This window comes from Cricetulus griseus, chromosome 5 (assembly GCF_003668045.3).
Source record: "Cricetulus griseus strain 17A/GY chromosome 5, alternate assembly CriGri-PICRH-1.0, whole genome shotgun sequence".
Lineage (NCBI taxonomy): Eukaryota > Metazoa > Chordata > Mammalia > Rodentia > Cricetidae > Cricetulus > Cricetulus griseus.
This window is the reverse complement of record NC_048598.1, coordinates 102,306,257-102,323,771: the sequence shown is the minus strand read 5'-3', so window position 1 is coordinate 102,323,771 and position 17,515 is coordinate 102,306,257. Positions and strand designations below refer to the sequence as shown.

Here is a 17,515-nt window from a genome sequence, read left to right as displayed (position 1 = left end):
TCTCAGGCGACCCCACAGGGGTCGAAACCCATAGGTTGAGAACCCAGCACCTGCTGCTCTGGACACAACCTACTCCTCAATCTGGTTCCACCACACTGGTTTCCTGCTTCATTTTTCCTTGCAGGTCATTCTGTCCCTCCCTAGGCTGTCAGGTCATTCTGTCCCTCCCTAGGCTGTCAGGTCATTCTGTCCCTCCCTAGGCTGTCAGGTCATTCTGTCCCTCCCTAGGCTGTCAGGACCGAGCCACACCCCTATCCCCAGGGCCTGGCTCAAAACTAGAGCGGACAAGGGAGCAAGATCGGAGAACACACCAGAAATCCTGGGCACGCTCCTGATTCCTGGGGAGTCTGAGAAAACACTATGTCCCCACCTTGTGCCCAGGCGGTCTGGGACCCCAGTATTTCCTCTCCCCGTTTGCTATTGGTAGCCCAGGCTGGCCTCAGACTCCCCTGGGGAGTAAGGGTCGCAGTGCGTGTCACCACGCTTACCCTGCAGTCCTTTCGGCCCCGGCCCGGCCCCGCCCCGCCCCCTCAGGGGATGGATAGGCCCCCAGGGATGGATAGGCCTTCCTTCTAGTGACCCTCAGCCTCGGTACTGTCACCTGGTGCAAACCCAGGACATGGTTTCTGCCAGCAGCACTCGTGCAGGCCACACACCGTGCACTCTTCCAGCTCCAGACTCCTTATCCCAGGGGACCTAATGTGCGGTGTGGCTCCCGGACTTTCTCTGGGGCTCGCACTTCCTGGAATCCCCTCCCCCCCAAAGACACACAGGTCTTATCAAAGATGAGCCCAAGGTCCCCTTCCGCAGCCTCCCCACAGCTGTGAAGGCGGCCAAGGTCAGAGGGAGCCCCCGGGAACCCGAGCGGACTTCCCGGAGGAAGGGGCCTCTGCCCCGCAGCTGCGCGTCCGGAAGTCACAGACTCGACGCCTCCGTGGAGGTGGGGGATGCGATCGGGGTCCCTGGGACTGAACCCCATCACGCCCGGCAGCGGGGGGGCACCGCGGAATCTCCCGCCCTCCCGAGTCAGCGTGGCCCCCGGCTGCCCCTGCCTTGGCGGCTCTCCAAAACCAGAGAGGAGGAAAAGGCTGAGGCTCGGAGCTGCCGGACTGCTCGGTCCACCTTAAATCAGACTGGCCGCCCGCTGCCGGGGACCCGCCAATCTCCGCCACGGGTGGCCGGGAGCGCCAGCCAATCGGCTCCCAGAGCACCCACATGGGTCTCTGACGTCACTCAGCGCACTGGCCAATGAGCGCCATGTCCCCGGCGGCCAATAGCAGGAGGCGCTGGGCCGGGCTGCGCCAATAGCAAAGCTCTGGATGAGCTGGGGCGCGAGGCTGCCCCGCCCGCCGGAGAGAGCCCGCGTGGTGGTCCCGGGCGGCGGGGTCCCCTTTAAAAATAAAAGCCCCGTTAGTCCGCCGGGCGGGATTCCTGCTCCCCGGATTCCTGCTCCCCAGCACTTGAGAAGTTGAGGCAGGAAGAGGCTTGCAAGGTGGACACTGGCGTGGGTCACTGTCTCCAACTTTTTTTTTTTGGTTTTTCGAGACAGGGTTTCCTGTGTAGCTTTGGAGGCTGTCCTGGAACTCGCTCTGTAGACCAGGCTGGCCTCGAACTCACAGAGATCCGCCTGCCTCTGCCTCCCGAGTGCCGGGATTAAAGGCGTGCGCCACCGCCTCCGGGCAAAACATTTTATATTTAAACTATATATATAAAACAATAAGCCCCTCACTTCAGTGGCTACCTTGCCATGCTTGGCAGACAAAGCGCCCTTTGGCCTGTTTTAGGCACAGGTAAACTGAGGCAAAGAGTTCCGAAGGCACCTTGGACACCGAGGAAATGGCTGACATTGTTTTTGTTTTTTTTTTTAATTCCAGCTCGCGCTCCAGTTTATTTGTCTTAACCCATTAAATGTCGGGTGGTGGTGAAATAGGCCTCCAGGGAGTTGGGAGCTGGACTTGCTGGGCGTGCCTCGGTTTACCGGAGCGGAGATTGCAAGGAGAGCCGCGAGCGGGCGTTCTCGGCAGGGAAAACTACATATCCCAGCAGCGCCTGCGCGCCGCGTCGCGCCCGGCTGTCAATCAAAGTAACGTGGGTCCCCACAGCCCGCGCCCCGCCTGCCGCTGCCTCCTGCCAGCTCCCGCTCCCTCCCCGCCGCCGGCTCCCGGCCCGGCGCGGTATAATTACAGCCCATTGATCCGACCCGGGCCGGGAGAGCGGCTCCCTCAGGGAGGCCAAAGCCTTTGGCTCCCGACAGCGCCAACCTCCCCCTCCCTCTCCGCGCCCCCAGCTGAGCCCCTGGGCCACCAGCCAGGCCGCCCCTCCTGCTGGCCCTGGGCTCGAGGGTGACCTCTGAGCCCAGCTCCCGCCACGCCTGGCAGGGGAAAATCACGCACCCGTTTCCCCCTAAGAACATGGGGAGCCCCCCCACAAACTCAGTGCCTGGTTTCGCCGGAGAGGAGAGACGTCCCTGCTGTACCGGGCTGGGCTAATGACAGGATGCAGGAGGGCACAGAGCTGCTTAGAAAGCCCCCAGGACTCCTAGACGTGGGTGTGTTGTACTGGGGTTCTGCAGAGAGCACAGGAGGTGACTCGTCAGAAATCTTCCTAACTAAATGCTGGTCAAATTAAAGTGTGGGGACACATGGGGAGGGCCCAGGCCCGGCCCAGGACCAGGTGGTGGACTTCGGGGAGCCCCTGTGGAGGGGATGGGGTCGGGCTGGCGGGGGCGGGGAGGGAGAGGGAGAAGGGATTGAAGTGTGAAGCAAGCTTGTTCCTAATTTAAACTATTTAAAAATGTGGGGTTCTGGCCTCTGACCTGCTTATGCCCCCCTTGCTTCTGGCTGCTGCGACTGGGGAAGCAGACTGAGGGTGGGCTGCCTTGGGCATGCTGGGAGACACCGGGCTTGGCTGAGGATGGAGAAAGACACATCTTGTTAGGCAGTGACTGAGCCGCTAGATGGACAAAGGGAGCTTGTGAACCCCGAACCCTCTGCGAAGTGGACCCCGCCCCATGCTTCCTCCCGAACCTGGAGTTTAAAAAAAAAAAAAAAAAAAAAAAAAAAAAAAAAAAAAAAAACTTATAGCAAAATTTGAAAATGCCTAACAGCAGAGCCTCGTGGAGCACGCCTTTAAACCCAGCACTCGGGAGGCAGAGGCAGGTGGATCTCTGAGTTCGAGACCAGCCTGGTTTACAAGAGCGAGTTCCAGGACAGCTTAAAGCCACAGAAAAACCCTGTCTCAAAAAAACAGTCAAACAACAAACAAAACAGAAAAAGCCTAACCAATGTGACCATTCTACTACACCTGCCACAATAAAGGGCCTTCTACTCCTAACACTCCACAGAAAGACTGTGACTTCATTTCCCCAACATCTGTGGTAACCCACTTAAATGTGAATCCCATCTAAACTTTTCCCCTAAGCTCAAGAAAGTTCCATTGCTCCCCATTGTCTTCAAAAAATTTTCCAAGCTGTTCAGCTCTGTGTGACAGGATGCTGGTAATTATCCATACAGGGACCTCAGGGCCCTTGCACCTGCCATAGGACAGCACTTGGCTAGTGAAGGGCTGGGGGCATGGTCAGGGCAGAACCCTACCTAGAATCCCCCAGTGAGGGGTTGGAGGTGTGGTCAGGGTGGAGCCCCGCCTAGATTCCCCAGCTTGGGGCTTGGGGCGTGGTCAGGGCTGAAGACCAGGCCTAAGGTGGAGAGAAGGCTCAGAGGTTAAGAGCACTGACTGCCCTTCCAGAGGTCCTGAGTTCAATTCCCAGCAACCACATGATGGCTCACAACCAACCTCTGCTGGTATGTATACATGATAGATAAATAATTTTTTTAAAGATTTATTTATTGTGTATACATACAGTGTTCTGTCTTCATGTATGCCTGCAGGCCAGAAGAGGGCACCAGATCCCATTACAGATGGTTGTGGGCCACCATGTGGTTGCTGGGAATTGAACTCAGAACCTCTGGAAGAACAACCAGTGCTCTTAACCCCTGAGCTATCTCTCCAGCCCTGATACCTGGGTTTCTGCTGCACCCTGTGTGGCTGAGTTGTGGCTGCTTCCCAGAACATCACTATTTATTTGGTCACCTGCGGTCCTGGTGGCTGTTTATTCCTGTCACCTCCCGTTACTATGAAATTCACACATGCTTTCTTGCCTTCCTGCCATCACTCCCATTTTGTGGGTTCCCTGAGGGAGGGGTGCCAGAAGCCACATCCTGACATATTGTAGGTAGGTCCCTAATAAATACTGAAGTCAGCTGGGTGGTGGTGGCCTTTAATCAGGACTCAGGAGGCCAAGGAATCTCTGTGACTTTGAGGCCAGCCTGGTCTACAGAGCGAGTTCCAGGACAGCCAGGGCTACACAGAGAAACCCTGGCTCAAAAACCCTAAAATATTATTATTATTATTATTATTAATAATAATAATAATAATAATATTTAAGTCAGCCATAAAAAGAACATGCAGGGTAGGGGTTGGTTTAGTTGGTTTTGAGGGTCTAGGACTTTTGGGGGATCTCCTTTCTGTTGCTGGGGGTGAACCCAGGGCCTGGCCCTTGCTGGGCAGGAAATCACCCCTATTGCACCAACTAGGCCTTGTCCCTCCTTTGTCCTCCTGAGCTGTAGGGCAGTCAGACTTGAGGATCTTACCAGGGACCTGTCTGGGGCCAAACAACAAAGTGAGGTCCTTCTTTGCATGACCCAGGGCTGGGGGCCACCTGCCACCTCCTCCCCTGCTCTAGGACATTAGCACAGCAGAGGCCAGAGTGCCACCCAGCAGCCCCTGCTGCAGTGATGGAGGGAGAGCTGGAAGGAGGACTTGGGTGAGGAGGAGGAGGAGGAGGAGGAGGAGGAGGGAGGAACAGGAGGGGGAGAGAAGGGGTGGGTAGACAGGAGGTGGGAGGAGGGGTGGTGGAGAGGGGAGGGCCAGAGAAAGAACGGAAAGGGAGGGGGAGGAGGGGAGGGGGAGGGGGTGGCTGCTGCAGGAGGCGGTCAAGGTTGTCTGGGGCTTGGCTGGCAGCCAGCGGCCAGGCCCAGGGGGCCTGGCAGTGGAGCAGTTTGTAGGGGAGGATGGGGAGGGGACACATGGGAAGAGGAGGAGGGACCCAGCAGGAACAGCAAAGGATAAAGAACTTCACAGCGTGAGGGAACAGAGAAGTGGGGTGTAAACAGAGCCGGAACTGTGGGCGGACCCCGGAGTCAGCAGCAACATGGGGCTCCCTCTCTGGAGTTCAGCCTCGGTTTCCCTCCTCATTCTGGTCCTGCTGAGTCCCCGCCCCCATACCCCACAAGGATACCCCTCTGTCCTGAGATTCTGAGTCCTTTTCTCTCTAAGTGCTGAGCATCTGCAGAGAGCACTCTGGACTCTGGTGAAGCGGTGGTGCCAGTGGCCAAATAGTATCCTGTGTAGGGTCAGTGGAGCAAGCTCAGGAACTGCAGGGAGGGGGGGGCTGCCCCCATTTTCCACATCACTACTGTCGACCCCTCTTTTCTCCTCATACACTAAGCTGCTCTTTAAAAGATGCCCCCCTACCCCGTCCTGTCCTATCATCCTGTCCCCGACACTCTTGGCTGGGTGATGGGATCCAGTTGCTTGCAGTCCCTGGGCCTCTCTCGTGTACATCTGAAGCAGGTGGCGGGGACGGAGGCAACACCCAGCAAGCGTTGGTGCTTTAATGCTCTGCTGGTTTGGGGGTGCTGCTTTGGTTCCCTGTCCCCCCACCCCCGCTTGCTCTCTCTGTAGAGCTCCCAACAGAAAGTCTGCCAACCCAGAGGGCACCAAAATCCTTCTGTACCCTTGTATGGTTTCCTGGGCTTCAATGGGCCTCAGTTTCCCCATCTGCACAACAGGAAAAAGGAGTATTTCTGAGACCCACTTCACTATCTTCACCCCAGGATGGATCTTAGGGTGCAGCCTCTCAGGCCAGGTGGAGGGACAGTGGCTGCCTGGGCACCCACTCCTTTCTGGATACAGGGTGTGGTCATGTGGGACCCTACCTGGGCCCTCAGCCTCCAATGGAGCCTTAGGGACTGGGGCCTCCTGGGGAGTGGCCTGGCCCTGGGGTGGGGACCCACAATTCCACGAGTACCCTAGCCACAGACTGACCCCAGAACACAGAGTAGGTGGGGACACAGAGACAAAGAGTTTAAGTCTCCTGGGGGACTCCACGAGCCAGCAGGGAAAGCACCTCCGGGGGGGTGGGGGGGTCACCAGGCCTCACTAGGCATGAGGAGCTGTGAATATCCCCCTTCCCTATCCCGTACCCCCTCCATCATCCCACCCCCCATCCCATGTAGTGCCCCCCTTAATCAGGCAACTAGACCATCAGCAGATCAATTACCCAAGGTCAGGCTGGCTCTGTGCTCTCCCTGGAGTCCCCCCATCCCCAGCCCAGCTGCTGGCAGAATTCCCTCCCCCAAGGAGCCTTGGGGGCAAAGGGGACAGTACCGTCTCACCCAGCCTTCTCTGACTGGTTTCCCAGGAGCAGAGATAGGAGAAACCTTGGTCACCCTAGACCCTTGGACTCTGGCTGAAGAACCCAAGTGGACACAACACCCCAAAGTCCTGAGCAAACTCCAGGCCTCAGAACACACCGGCAGTCTGGGGCAGTGGCAGAGAGAGGAGGATCTCTTTGAGGAGTTCCAGGCCAGCCTAGGCTACTCAGAGAGACCATGTCTCAAAAAATAAGCAACAAAAACAGAGCCATAAGATGGCCCCACCAGTAGAGGTGATTACAGTGAAGTTCAATACCCTAAGTTCAATTCCCAGGCCCACATGGTGGAAGAGACACCTGCAAGGTGTCTGCAAGGCATCTGACTGATCAACACAGAGGCAACAAACCAGTAAATGCAAAAAAAATTAAAACAAGTGGAGATGTGTGCCAGGGCCTCCCCAGAGACAGCCTAGCTTGGAAGAGATACAGGAAGCACTCAGGCCATCTCTGGGAGGGTAAGCAGGGTTTAGTGACTCTCTGTGGGTGCCACAGCCACCTCTGCTCACAGCTGTATTGTGTGCCCCCCATGTCCATAGTTCACCCTCTGGGCCCTTGCTTGAGGGATCTTTGTCTTGGGACGGGGGCGTCCTGAGGAAAGGGGTCCCCACCCCACAAGACAGAGGCAGGGACACAGTGGCCAACCTTTTCATGTTTTTATTTCAAAGGCACAGCTAGACCCCAGCCTCAGTACAGCAATCTCCCTTCTCTCGGGGAGACCAAGACTACGCACCAAAGCTAACTATATACACAGACACGCGTGGGGCTTCGGTCTTTTTTTTTTTTTTAAATCCCCTTTCTTAGAAGACAAGCTATATAATACCAGGGCAAAAAGGAACAATAAACAAACCAACTTCAGAACCCTCACGTTTATTTGGGGAAGGGGAGAAAGGAAGTTTTTGGGTGCCCACCCCCACTGCAGTCCCCGTGCCTTCGAGTCACTTCCTCTCTGTCCCCTTCTTTCGTGGGCAAGGGGACCAGGCTGGGTGATTGGGGGGGGGGTTGTCTGGGCCTAGCAGGTGTGCAGTGCGGGAAGCAGAGAGAGAAGGGGTCAGGACCAGACTCTGGGTGTGCAGGGTGGAAAGGGGCAGCTAGCGTTGCGTTGTGTACATTCTGGGCCAAGATTGGTGGCTGTGGCCCGGGTAAATGTGGAGGTGGGGGATTTCTTGCGGCTCCCTGTAGCCTGGGGTACCTCTCTGGAGTCCCCTAGACCCGGGGTGCACAGCAAGAAGGCCGGAACCAGGACTGGGGGTGGAAACTTGGGTAGTGACCGAGCTGTGTGCTGTGTGGCCCTCGGAACACCGTGACCTATCTGTGCCTGTCTCCCCTGTGTCCTCCTCCCCAGGAGCTAGTCCGACTTCTCGCCATCATCCTCCTGGTGAGTGTCCCCATCGTGTCCGTTCTTGTCCTCCTTAGAGAGGTGGGTTTGAGAGCCCAGCGCTGACAGTGACAGCAGGCCGGTGCCCGCGCTGACCGCAGGGAGCGATGGCGGCTGGAGCCCCACGGGAAGCGGTGTCAAGGGCAGAGCCAGGGCCTGAAGCTGGGACAACTGGTGAGCCTGGAGCTGCTGCTGCAGGATGGGGGAGGGGGGGCAGGGTCAGCCCAGGGCCCACCTGGGTGCCGCATCTCCTGTTATTAACCCACCGGGGGTCACCTATCCCATGCTCACCCAGGGCTCCAACTTACTCGGATGATGGAGTTTAGCTCGGGAGCCGTGACCTGCTTGGCTCTCTCGATGGCTCCCAGGACCTGCTGCTGATGCTGTAATAAGCAAGGGGAGGAGACAGAGGGGGCTTAGTGACTGTTCCCTCAGGCAAAGGGACAATCAAGTGGGATTGATGAAAAGAAATTGGGGGGGGGGCTTCTGTGCAGCGGGCAACTGCTGTAATGACAGGGAAGTCCTGTCCTAGGGACTCAGGGGACAGTGGGAGGATGATGGAGTGGGGGTGGGGCCTGGGATAGGCAGGGCTAGGAATCCAGCTTGGGGGATTTCCTCTGAAAGCTAGTCTGCAGGAGCCACCTGCCCACCTGGGTCCCCATCATCTGACCCCACCCACAGGGGTTCCCCTTTATGCCTTGATGTAAGTAAGCCTGTCCTGCTGCGGCAGCTTCTCTTTGATGAGTTCAGAGAAGGCAGGCAGACTTGTGCCCTGGGGGCACCCAGCAAGGGGCAGATGGAACCCCAAGGCCCCCTGCTGGTGGCTCGCTTACCTCCTGTGACAAATAGGGCAGAACCTGGGCGCAAATCCCATTCAGCCTCTTCACGATTTCAGCCTGGAACACACATGATTTCCCTCAGTACCTGGGGGGACACTTGGAGGGGATGGGGACAGGGGCTAAGGCCATGCCTGTGGGCCACTGTGGCCCACCAAAAAGGGCTAAGGCATATGTGGGAATACCTCTGGGGCTAACAGGAGTGGCCTTAATTTTCCGTAATGAGTCACAGGGCGCGAGGTGTTGGAGGAGGGAAACTGAGGCTCACCTGTTTATGCATCTCAATGTTCAATCCATAAGACATCTCGTAGTACTGTGGGTGGAGAGAAGGTGTGTCATGGATCAAAGAGGTGTGGCCTTCTGGCTGGCCTGACTCTCTCTGCGTATCCCAGCATTCCTGTGCACCCCCATCCAGTGAGCTACTATTTGTTCTTCAAGACCCCTGCCAGAATGCCCTAAGACCCCCAACAACCTCCCCTGCATGGAATTACAGGTCCTGTGACGGTTGGGAGGGCTCTGGTCATGGAAGGGTTAAGGAATGCCTAGCCGGATGGCCTGGAGGGAGGAGGACTGGAGGTGGCTTCCCCCTTGCTTCCTTCCGGATGGCTGGCTGAATGTGGCTGGCTTCCATAGCCGCCTCCTCCTCCTGCAGCCAAGGACAGCAGGGTCCTGGCAGGCCCAGGATGCGAGCCAGTGGTTTGGCACCTAGGCCACTACCTGGGCTGGCAGCCAGGCCACCCTTGGCTGTGGGGAGTCTGGGGTCACCCACCCCAGCCCCGGGTCCCCAGGGGAACTTTACCATGACGTAATGCCGCTGCATCTCTGATTTCTCACTGGCCAGCTTGTCGCACTCCAGCTTCAGGCTGAGGACACACAAGGGAAGCTGAGGCCCCCTGGCCCGCCTTCTGGTGGGTCAAGCTAAAACCTTTTTGGTTTGTGTTTTTGAGACAGGGTCTTATGTAGTCCAGGCTAGCTTTCTACTCACTGAGGAACTAAGGATGACCCTGAACTCCTGATCCTCTGACCTCAGCCTCCTGCTTGGTAGGTGGCCAGCCTAGAGATGCTGACTGAGAGTGGCCAGACACCACAAATGGCTGCATTTAAGGACACCCCTGGGCTTTCTGCAATCCTGGGCAGGTAGGCAGGGTTGCCTCAATGTCCCCCACGGTGAAATTATGACAGCATTCTCAATGATGTAACAACCTCTGAGGCAGAGGTGCCTTTGTGAGCAACTGATGAGGCCTGCAGAACTCACCCTCCATCTTAACATGTGACTCAGTGAGCACCAGACAGGGTGAGTGAGCAGTTTAAGGTCACACAGCCTGCAGTAACCAAAGACTCAAACCTGGGAATTCTCCACACAGAGACAGATGTTAGTTAGACTGAGGCAGCCCAGGGCTAAGGGTGACAGAGCGGGACAGGCCCCCAAAGGGTCCTGGTGTCAGGAACCTTCTTCACAGCGAGCCCTGATGTGTTCCCTAGTGGTATCTCATGCTGTGATTCTAAGCCAGCTGCTCTACCTCTGGGCCCCAGTTGCTTCTTCTTCTTTGAAGTGGTGGTAAGGAGTCAGCATTGTCAAAGGGTCTTTGGCTCCCTAACACAGGCCCTGAGGCCACCAGGCCTGGAAACCCATGAGGAGGAAGGGAAGAGAGGACCCCCAAAGCTGTTCTCTGAACTTCACACTGCATTGTGGCATGCCCCCCCCCCATAAAAGCAGTAAGAAATATTTCTTCTTAAATCCAGAAAACAAACAAGCAAAAAAACAGAAACAAAAACATTTTAGAACATGGGAGTGTGAAACAGGAGGATAACCATGAGTTCTACCCTATCTAAAAAATAAAAATCCCTGCATTCAGAGGCAGAGGCAAGCAGATCTCTGTGAGTTTGAGGCCAGCCAGGGATACACAGAGAAACCCTGTTTCTAAAAACCAAACCAAACCAAAACAACAACAAAACCAAAAACAAATAAAAGGAAGAAAATAAATAAATAAATAAATAAATAAAAAGCAGCTGCAGGCATCTCAGACTGTTACTGGACCAGGATCCCACCCTGGCTAGTTTAGCCTGCTTGCACAGCCGACCCTGTTCTCACAAACTGAGTATCAAGGTGAATGGGAACCACCAGGGCTCAGCTGCTCAAGCGACTTCGGCTCAAACACAAGCCCCAGAGTTCGAATCCCAGCTCCAGACTCGGGATGCCAGGGCTTGTGTTACCTGGGGAAACTCGGTCGGGAGGCAGTCCTGCGACAAGGTGGACACACACACACACACACACACACACACACACACACACACACACACACCACAAGTAACTCTGGGTTGGACGTGGCTCAGCCATAAGCACCAAGGCAAAGGAGGAAAATGATAAAAAGTATCTCCAGGGAACTTATTCTCAGTGTGGATGCTGTTCCCGAGTTCGACTTCCCCCAGCCAGGAACTCAGGCCCGGGCTCAGAGAAGGCATCCCTGAGGAGGGCGGGGCCACGGACCCGAGTGGGAGACCATGGGGGGGGGCACACCTGTGCCCTCTCTAAAATGACAAATGCTGGGGCTGTGGCCTGGTAGGTAGCTTCCACTGACCTAGCACATGAAGCTCCACTGGGCCCCTTCTTGACTGTCATCTACTGTTAGCAGCTCAAGGTCATCCTTGGCTACAAAGGGAGCTGGAGGAAGCCTGGACTACATGAGACCCTGTCTCAAAATAAATACCAAAAAGTAAAAATAATAAATTAAAAAAAAATCACAAACCCAAGATTTCCTTTTTCTTGGAGAACTCTGAGTATCTTTCAAAGACTATTACTATTATTACTATTTGTTTTCTGAGACATAGGTTTGCTCTGTACCTCAGGCTAGCCCAAAACGCCTCCATCCTCCTCCTGTGTGTCTGAGAACTGAGTGTTGGGCCGCACCCCCATGCTCACTCACTGTTGGGAGTACAGGGTCAAATGGGGACCCCAGGCCACGCTTTCCCCAGTCCCCTACTTCAGGCTGCTTCTGTGCTGTGCAGCCCTCGGAAATGGCTGAGCTCTCTGGGCTTCAGAGTGATTAGTTTCACACATGAGAAACAGGAAAACAGTTTGTGGGAGCCCGTCAGTTGGATGGTCTGTGGGACACCAGCAAGCTCCCCCACTCCATAAGTGGACAGAAAGAGAAGGAGGGGCTGTGTGGACCTTGGCTGATTAATAACCCTCTCTGGACACCCACTGCAGCCTGTGTTAAAATGAGAGCATCACGCTCTCTGGGGACCCGGCTTCTGAAGCAACACACACTGTGTGCCTCGGTTTCCCCCTCCACACTACGGGGCTGCTGGTTTGGTTTTGGACTCAGGGTGGTATGTATCCCAGGCTGGCCTCTAACTTGCTAAGTAGTTGAAGATGACCTTGAACTGCTGACCCTCAAGCCTCCACCCCCTCCCAGCCTTTCTCCAGACCACAGATAACCCCTACATTCTGGGGGTGCGGCCTTCCTGGCGCGGGCTCACCTGTGGTACTGGGCTTGCAGCAGCTGGAATTCATCTTTGATCCGGTCGCAGGAGTCGGAGGTGGTGAACTTGAGCTGCTGGGGGAGGTGGGAGGAGCCCTGCGGGTGCGGGTGAGGGTGCGGGAGGGTGAGGGCCTGCTTGCCCGCCCACGCCCTACTTCCTGGCTGAGCTCTGCAGGCCCCAGCAGCACTCTCCTAGGAAGCCTGCAGGGGGCTGGGAGGCCCCCAGGCAAGGAGGCGCTTTTACCGTTGGTCATTTTGGGGGGCAGGCACCCCATCCTCCAGCGGCCTCTGAGGGGTCCCCGGGAAGCCCCTCTACGTCAAACAGGACACAGGCCTGCCTTCAAAGCCAGCTTGGAAGATGCACCTAGCTACCACCCCACACTTCCTGGGCGTACCCCCATCACACCTGTTTCCTCAGGGGACTCCCCCCAAAGCTGCCCAGCCCCAGGGGTGCCTCGCGGGGTTCCCCCCAGCCCCAGTGAAAGCCATGGGAGGAAGACAGGCCTGGGGTCAGGGAGGCAGATGGTAAATGTTAGGGTGCAGGGGCGGGCCGAGAGGTGTCCCTGGGGGTGAGGGGATGCACAGGGCTGGCATCTGAGGACACTGGGCCAGGAGTTGGGGTGTAAGGTTTTCGGATCTGGGGAGCACAGTTAGAGTCTGGGGTCAAGGCTGGGAGCAGGGTGGGGGCTGCCGGGCCACCGGGAGCTGGGGTGGGAGGGATGTGCGGGGGGTCGGCGCCTGGAGCTGGGGGAGGGCGGGCGTGGGGGGTCCTCGGGCTCCGGACAGGGGCAGAGGCACAGTGGGCGTTATAAAGGCGCAGGGTCCCCCACACTGCGGTACTGAGGGTGCAGGATGGGGGCTGGGAGGTGGCAGGCCTCTGGGGTGCGAGGCCTGCAGCTGCAGGACACAGGGCCGGGCTGGGGGGTGGCGCTGGGCCCGGATGGTGACGCCAGGCCCGAAAGGGCTCGGGGGAGAGGCAGTGGGTACGGAGCCTATATTCTGGGGTGCGGGGCAGCCGACTTGGGGGCAGGGATGGAAGTGCAGGGCCTTGGACTTGGGGGCAGGCTGGTCTGGGGCCATTAGCGAGCTGGTGCGGAGGGGTGCGGGAGCGCAGAGGTGGCGGTGCAAGGTCTCAGGCTGGAGGACACGTGCGGCCTGGGCTTGGGGTGCTGCAGCCCTGGGCCTGAGCCCCAGGGCTGGGAGACAGGCCGGATGCGGCTGGAGTGGGGTGCGGGGCCCCGGGCTGAGAGACAGGCTGGTCCGGAGTCGGGATGGGCAGGCAGCACGGGGTGGGCTCGAGGCCGGGATCAAAGTTCAGGGGTCCGGGCTGAAGGATGCAGTGCTGGGCCGGTGGGGTGCGCACGGCCTGGGTGGTTGGGTGCAAAGACCCCGGGGACAGCGCCGGTGGGAGCCCCTGGGGCAGGCCCTGGGCGGGGAGACAGGCGGGATCCGAGCTCCGGGGGTTCAGTGAGCAGAGCTGGGGATGTAGGGCGAGCACCGGGGGTGCAGGGCGAGCTCCGGGGTGCAGAGCGCGGGGTCCCCCTTACCGAGTGCCGGCTTTGCGGAAACATCATGTCAGTCGCGGGGGGCGCGGGCTGCGCCCCGGCTCGGGCGGCTCGGGGGGCGCCGGGCGGCCGCGCTTTGTCCCCGATCGGCAGCTCCGGGGCCCCGCGTCCCGCCTCCTGCGCCGCCCGCCGCCCGCCCGCGCCGCCCGCGCTATTGTGTAATGGCGACGCGGTGCCGCCCGGGCTCCCGCTCCACCTGCCGCGCCCGGCACTGCGCAGGCCGGACGCCCCACCCGTGACCTTGGCCCCGCGCGCCCCGCCCCCGCCGCGGCCCCGAGCCCTGGCCCGAAGCCTGCCTCGATCCCCCACTCCACTCTCAGGCCCCAGACCCACAGTCTGAGTGCCCAGACCCCAAGGTGCATTTATGAATCGCCTACGGTGTGCCTCGCCCTCTCTGGAGTGGGGAGGGGAGGCTTGGCACGGCTGGGGGCACGGTGATACCCGTCCCACGGAGGTAGGAAGGGGCCAGGCCTGTCACCACTGACTGAAGTGTACAGGCTGGAGGACCAAGAGTTCCAGGCCAATCTGCGCTACAAAACACCCAATCTCAAAACAGCAACAGAAAGTAAAAGACTTGAGTGATGGTGCAAGGCTTTAATCCCAGTGCAAGGTAGGTTGAGACAGGTGGAAGCCAGCCTGATCTACACAGTGAGTTCCCATACAGCCTGGGCTACATGAGCCTCCGTCTCAAAAATAACAAAAGTTAGAGACCTACTGGAAACAGAGGTGGTGCACACCTTTTAATTCCAGCGCTCCGGAGGCCCAGAGGCAGGCAGATCTCTCTGAGTTTGAGGCTAGCCTGGCCAGGATTGCATGAGCCCTTTCTCAAGAATAATTAAAATAAAAACATAAATATATAAAAGGAAAATAGTTCCCGGGGCTAATTAGTGCCCAACATTTCAGAGCAAGCTGAAGCAGAGGGATTCCTACAATTTCTGGCCAGCCTGAGCTGTATGGCAATTGTCTGTCCCATACTTGAGACAGACCCTGACAAAAGTCGACTGTTATGCACAGGTGACCCACAAAGATCAGAGAGCAGAGGTGCCGGGGCGTTGATGGCACACGCCTTTAATTCCAGCACTCGGGAGGCAGAGGCAGGCAGATCTCTGTGAGTTCGAGGCCAGCCTGCACCCCAGAGCGAGTGCCAGGATAGGCTGCAAAGCTACACAGAGAAACCCTGTCTCGGAAAACCGAGAGAGAGAGAGAGAGAGAGAGAGAGAGAGAGAGAGAGAGAGAGAGAGAGCAGAAACAATAGGCCCAATAGGCCTGGTCCACTAGGATGCCCAGCCCCAGTGAGGAGCTAAGGGGGGGGGGTATGCAGTTGAGGGGAAGAGGGAGCATGGAGACTCTCTGGCCCATAGGACAAGGACAAAGCCCCTGGGACAGAACTCACACACTGGACCCCAGGAGGCAAGGCCGCTGCTCATGGCAGGGCTTCTGGTAACAGTCCCACTGGTGAGTTTGACACTATCTTATTTAATGAAAATAGGGTCACATGTAACCCAGGCTGGCCTGGAACTCTGTAGCAGAGGATAACCCTGAATCCATGCCTCTCCTGTACCAGGCCGGCTTTCCCTATAGCTATCCTTTTGTCCTTTGTCTCACTTTGGGACGTACAGCCCCGGTTTCTTGGTGTCACCCTCTGATTCCAAACAGGCCAGTGTCTTCAAGACTTAGAAAGTCAAATGTCACAGCAGCAGCTGGCCCTGTGTGGCTACATCCTGTCCCTGCTGCCAGGATAGCACAGTTGTTCTTGAGCTAACTGCCTAAAATGTCTGGCAGAGGTCTGGGCCCCACTGTGTAGGGGGTGAGGAGGAGACACAGGCCTGACCCGGTGTGAGACAGGCCAGATGGATGTAGGCATCCCAGCACTTGCTGTCAGCATGCCATTTGTTTTTATTCTTTCGGTTTTTCAGATTTTATTAGTTGGTCAGTGGTGGCGCATGCCTTTAACCCCAGCACTCAGAAGGCAGAGGCAGGTGGATCTCTGTGAGTTCCAAGCCAGCCTGGTCTACAGAGCGAGTTTCAGGACAGCCAGGGCTACATAGTGAGACCCTGCTTCAAAGAATAAATGAAGAAACTAACTAATAACTAGATAAAAAATTTTCTGAAGCATCCTGGGTTGGACAGCATTATGATCAAGCTGTGTTTAATGCGTGGGGTGGCATATCCACTGACGACATTGATTGATTGACTGGAGATGTCCGAGGCTGTCCCCAGGCTGGACTAGTTCTGTGTGACTACTGGGGGTTTAGGTCTGGACTCTGCCCTTGAGCCAGGCACTGGTCCTTTTGTTATTCTCTGTTTTGAGGTGGTCTGTCTTTGAAATTGGGGTTCTTCTTTTAGTTCCCCCGTAAGGCTGGGATAGCAGGCTGGGTCAGGATACTTTTGTTTCTGGTTTTTATTTATTTTGTGCATCCCTGTGTGTGTTGCCTGTGCACCACGTGTGTGCAGTACCTGCAGAGGCGGGAAGAGGGCGTCGGGTCCCCAGGACTGGAGTCACAGATGGTTGTGAGCCCCTCGTGGGTGCTGGGAACCAAAGAAGGTCCTCTGCAGGCCAGCTGTGGGCTGACCACTGAGATGTCTGTTCAGGTCCTCTGCTGCACCAGGCTTCAGCTTAAACCGTTGAACAGGAAGGAGCTACCAGTGCACCTTAGGGAAAGGAGAGAGCTGGAGGCACAGAGCTGCACACAGCAGGTGGCGGAGGGGATATAGACTCGGGTTCCATCGTGTTTGGCCCTTTTGAGGGGTGGCATGAAGGCAGGTGACTCGGGACATTGGCTGGAGCAGGCCCTGAGGCGCCCTGTGAATTCTCTGCGTGTCCCAGGTGTCATTGTCACCCCATGTGCACCATGCATCATGGGAAGCAGGCAGCGGAGGCAGGGGATAGCAGTTTGTTTGAGGCCAGCCTGGGCCACATGAGACCCTCCCAACGAGCCTTTCGTAAAAATCCCAGAACAGGAGCTTCGAGCCATCACCTGAAACTGAACAGCTTGGGCCAGACTAGGGGCGTCTGGACTCCTCTGCTGCCCATGCCCTCCCCACACTCAGTCTGCAACTCTGAGCCCTGGGGACACTCAGGTCCTCCCCACTGGACACAAAGGAGCACAGGGCTGCCTGGTGGAGCATCATCCAGTCAGTGAGGCCAGGGCAAGCAGGGCCTGCTTGACCCTGACTCGGGGTAGGGGTGGGAGGAGGGAGTGGGAGTGAGGGAGAGAGGCAGCAAGGGGGAGAGGGGATGGAGGGGGGAAGGGGCTCCTCTGCCCATTTGTTTCCTTTTGAGCATTTACTGAGCCCTGAGGGCAGGCCACCTTAAACCTGAGAAGGTGCCCATAGGCCTTAGGCCCGAGTCTCCCCCCTCCCACACCCAGGCTCCTCCAACAATCCTGCCCCAGGGTCTTTTTCCAAGCTATGCATGATTTCTGTGTCATCCTAGCAGAGTCAAGACTGGATGTGTAGACAGGCTGTATTTTTAGGACTTGATATTATATTTTCTTCCGTTTGAGCCAGATAAAGTGGTGACACGCACCTGTCATCCCAGACTTGGAAGGCAGAGGCAGGAGGATCAGAAGTTCAAAAACATCCTCAGCTACTTAGTGGCTGTGGAGCCAACCTGGGCTACATGAGTTCTTATGTCAGAAACCTACAGGCTGCAGTGTGGTGCTTGTCTCTGGGTGAGCACATGTCCTGAGGTTCCCAGCACTGCAGACAACAAAACAACCGACCACACACACACAAGCCAGGACTGCACTCTCGTAGGACCC

General features: G+C 57.2%; 1 protein-coding gene across 2 annotated transcripts; it reads right to left on the bottom strand.

The window, feature by feature from the left end:
* Positions 1-7,131: 7,131 nt before the first annotated feature.
* Positions 7,132-13,943, bottom strand: Tle5 (TLE family member 5, transcriptional modulator). Of its 2 annotated transcripts, none has more exons than XM_027419216.2 (7): positions 13,734-13,943; positions 12,185-12,282; positions 9,504-9,567; positions 8,973-9,017; positions 8,702-8,764; positions 8,177-8,251; positions 7,132-8,057 (listed from the first exon to the last, which is right to left on the bottom strand). In XM_027419216.2, the coding sequence occupies exons 1-7, from the start codon at positions 13,758-13,760 to the stop codon at positions 7,839-7,841; spliced, it is 591 nt and encodes a 196-aa protein (XP_027275017.1). In that variant the 5' UTR covers positions 13,761-13,943; the 3' UTR covers positions 7,132-7,838. The 2 variants fall into 2 exon arrangements, with proteins under 2 accessions (XP_027275017.1, XP_027275016.1); XM_027419215.2 differs by having other exon boundaries at positions 7,132-8,060; positions 13,734-13,937.
* Between the last annotated feature and the right edge of the window lie 3,572 nt (positions 13,944-17,515).

Bases quoted from the DNA above. Each gene is read 5' to 3' on its own strand.
- Tle5 (XM_027419215.2), bottom strand. From the start codon at position 13,760: ATGATGTTTCCGCAAAGCCGGCACTCG. The intron at 9,018-9,503 runs GTAAAGTTCCCC...CTCCACCCACAG, and splicing joins TGCAGCGGCATTACGTCATG to TACTACGAGATGTCTTATGG. The intron at 8,765-8,972 runs GTGAGCCTCAGT...TGTGTGTTCCAG, and splicing joins ACATTGAGATGCATAAACAG to GCTGAAATCGTGAAGAGGCT.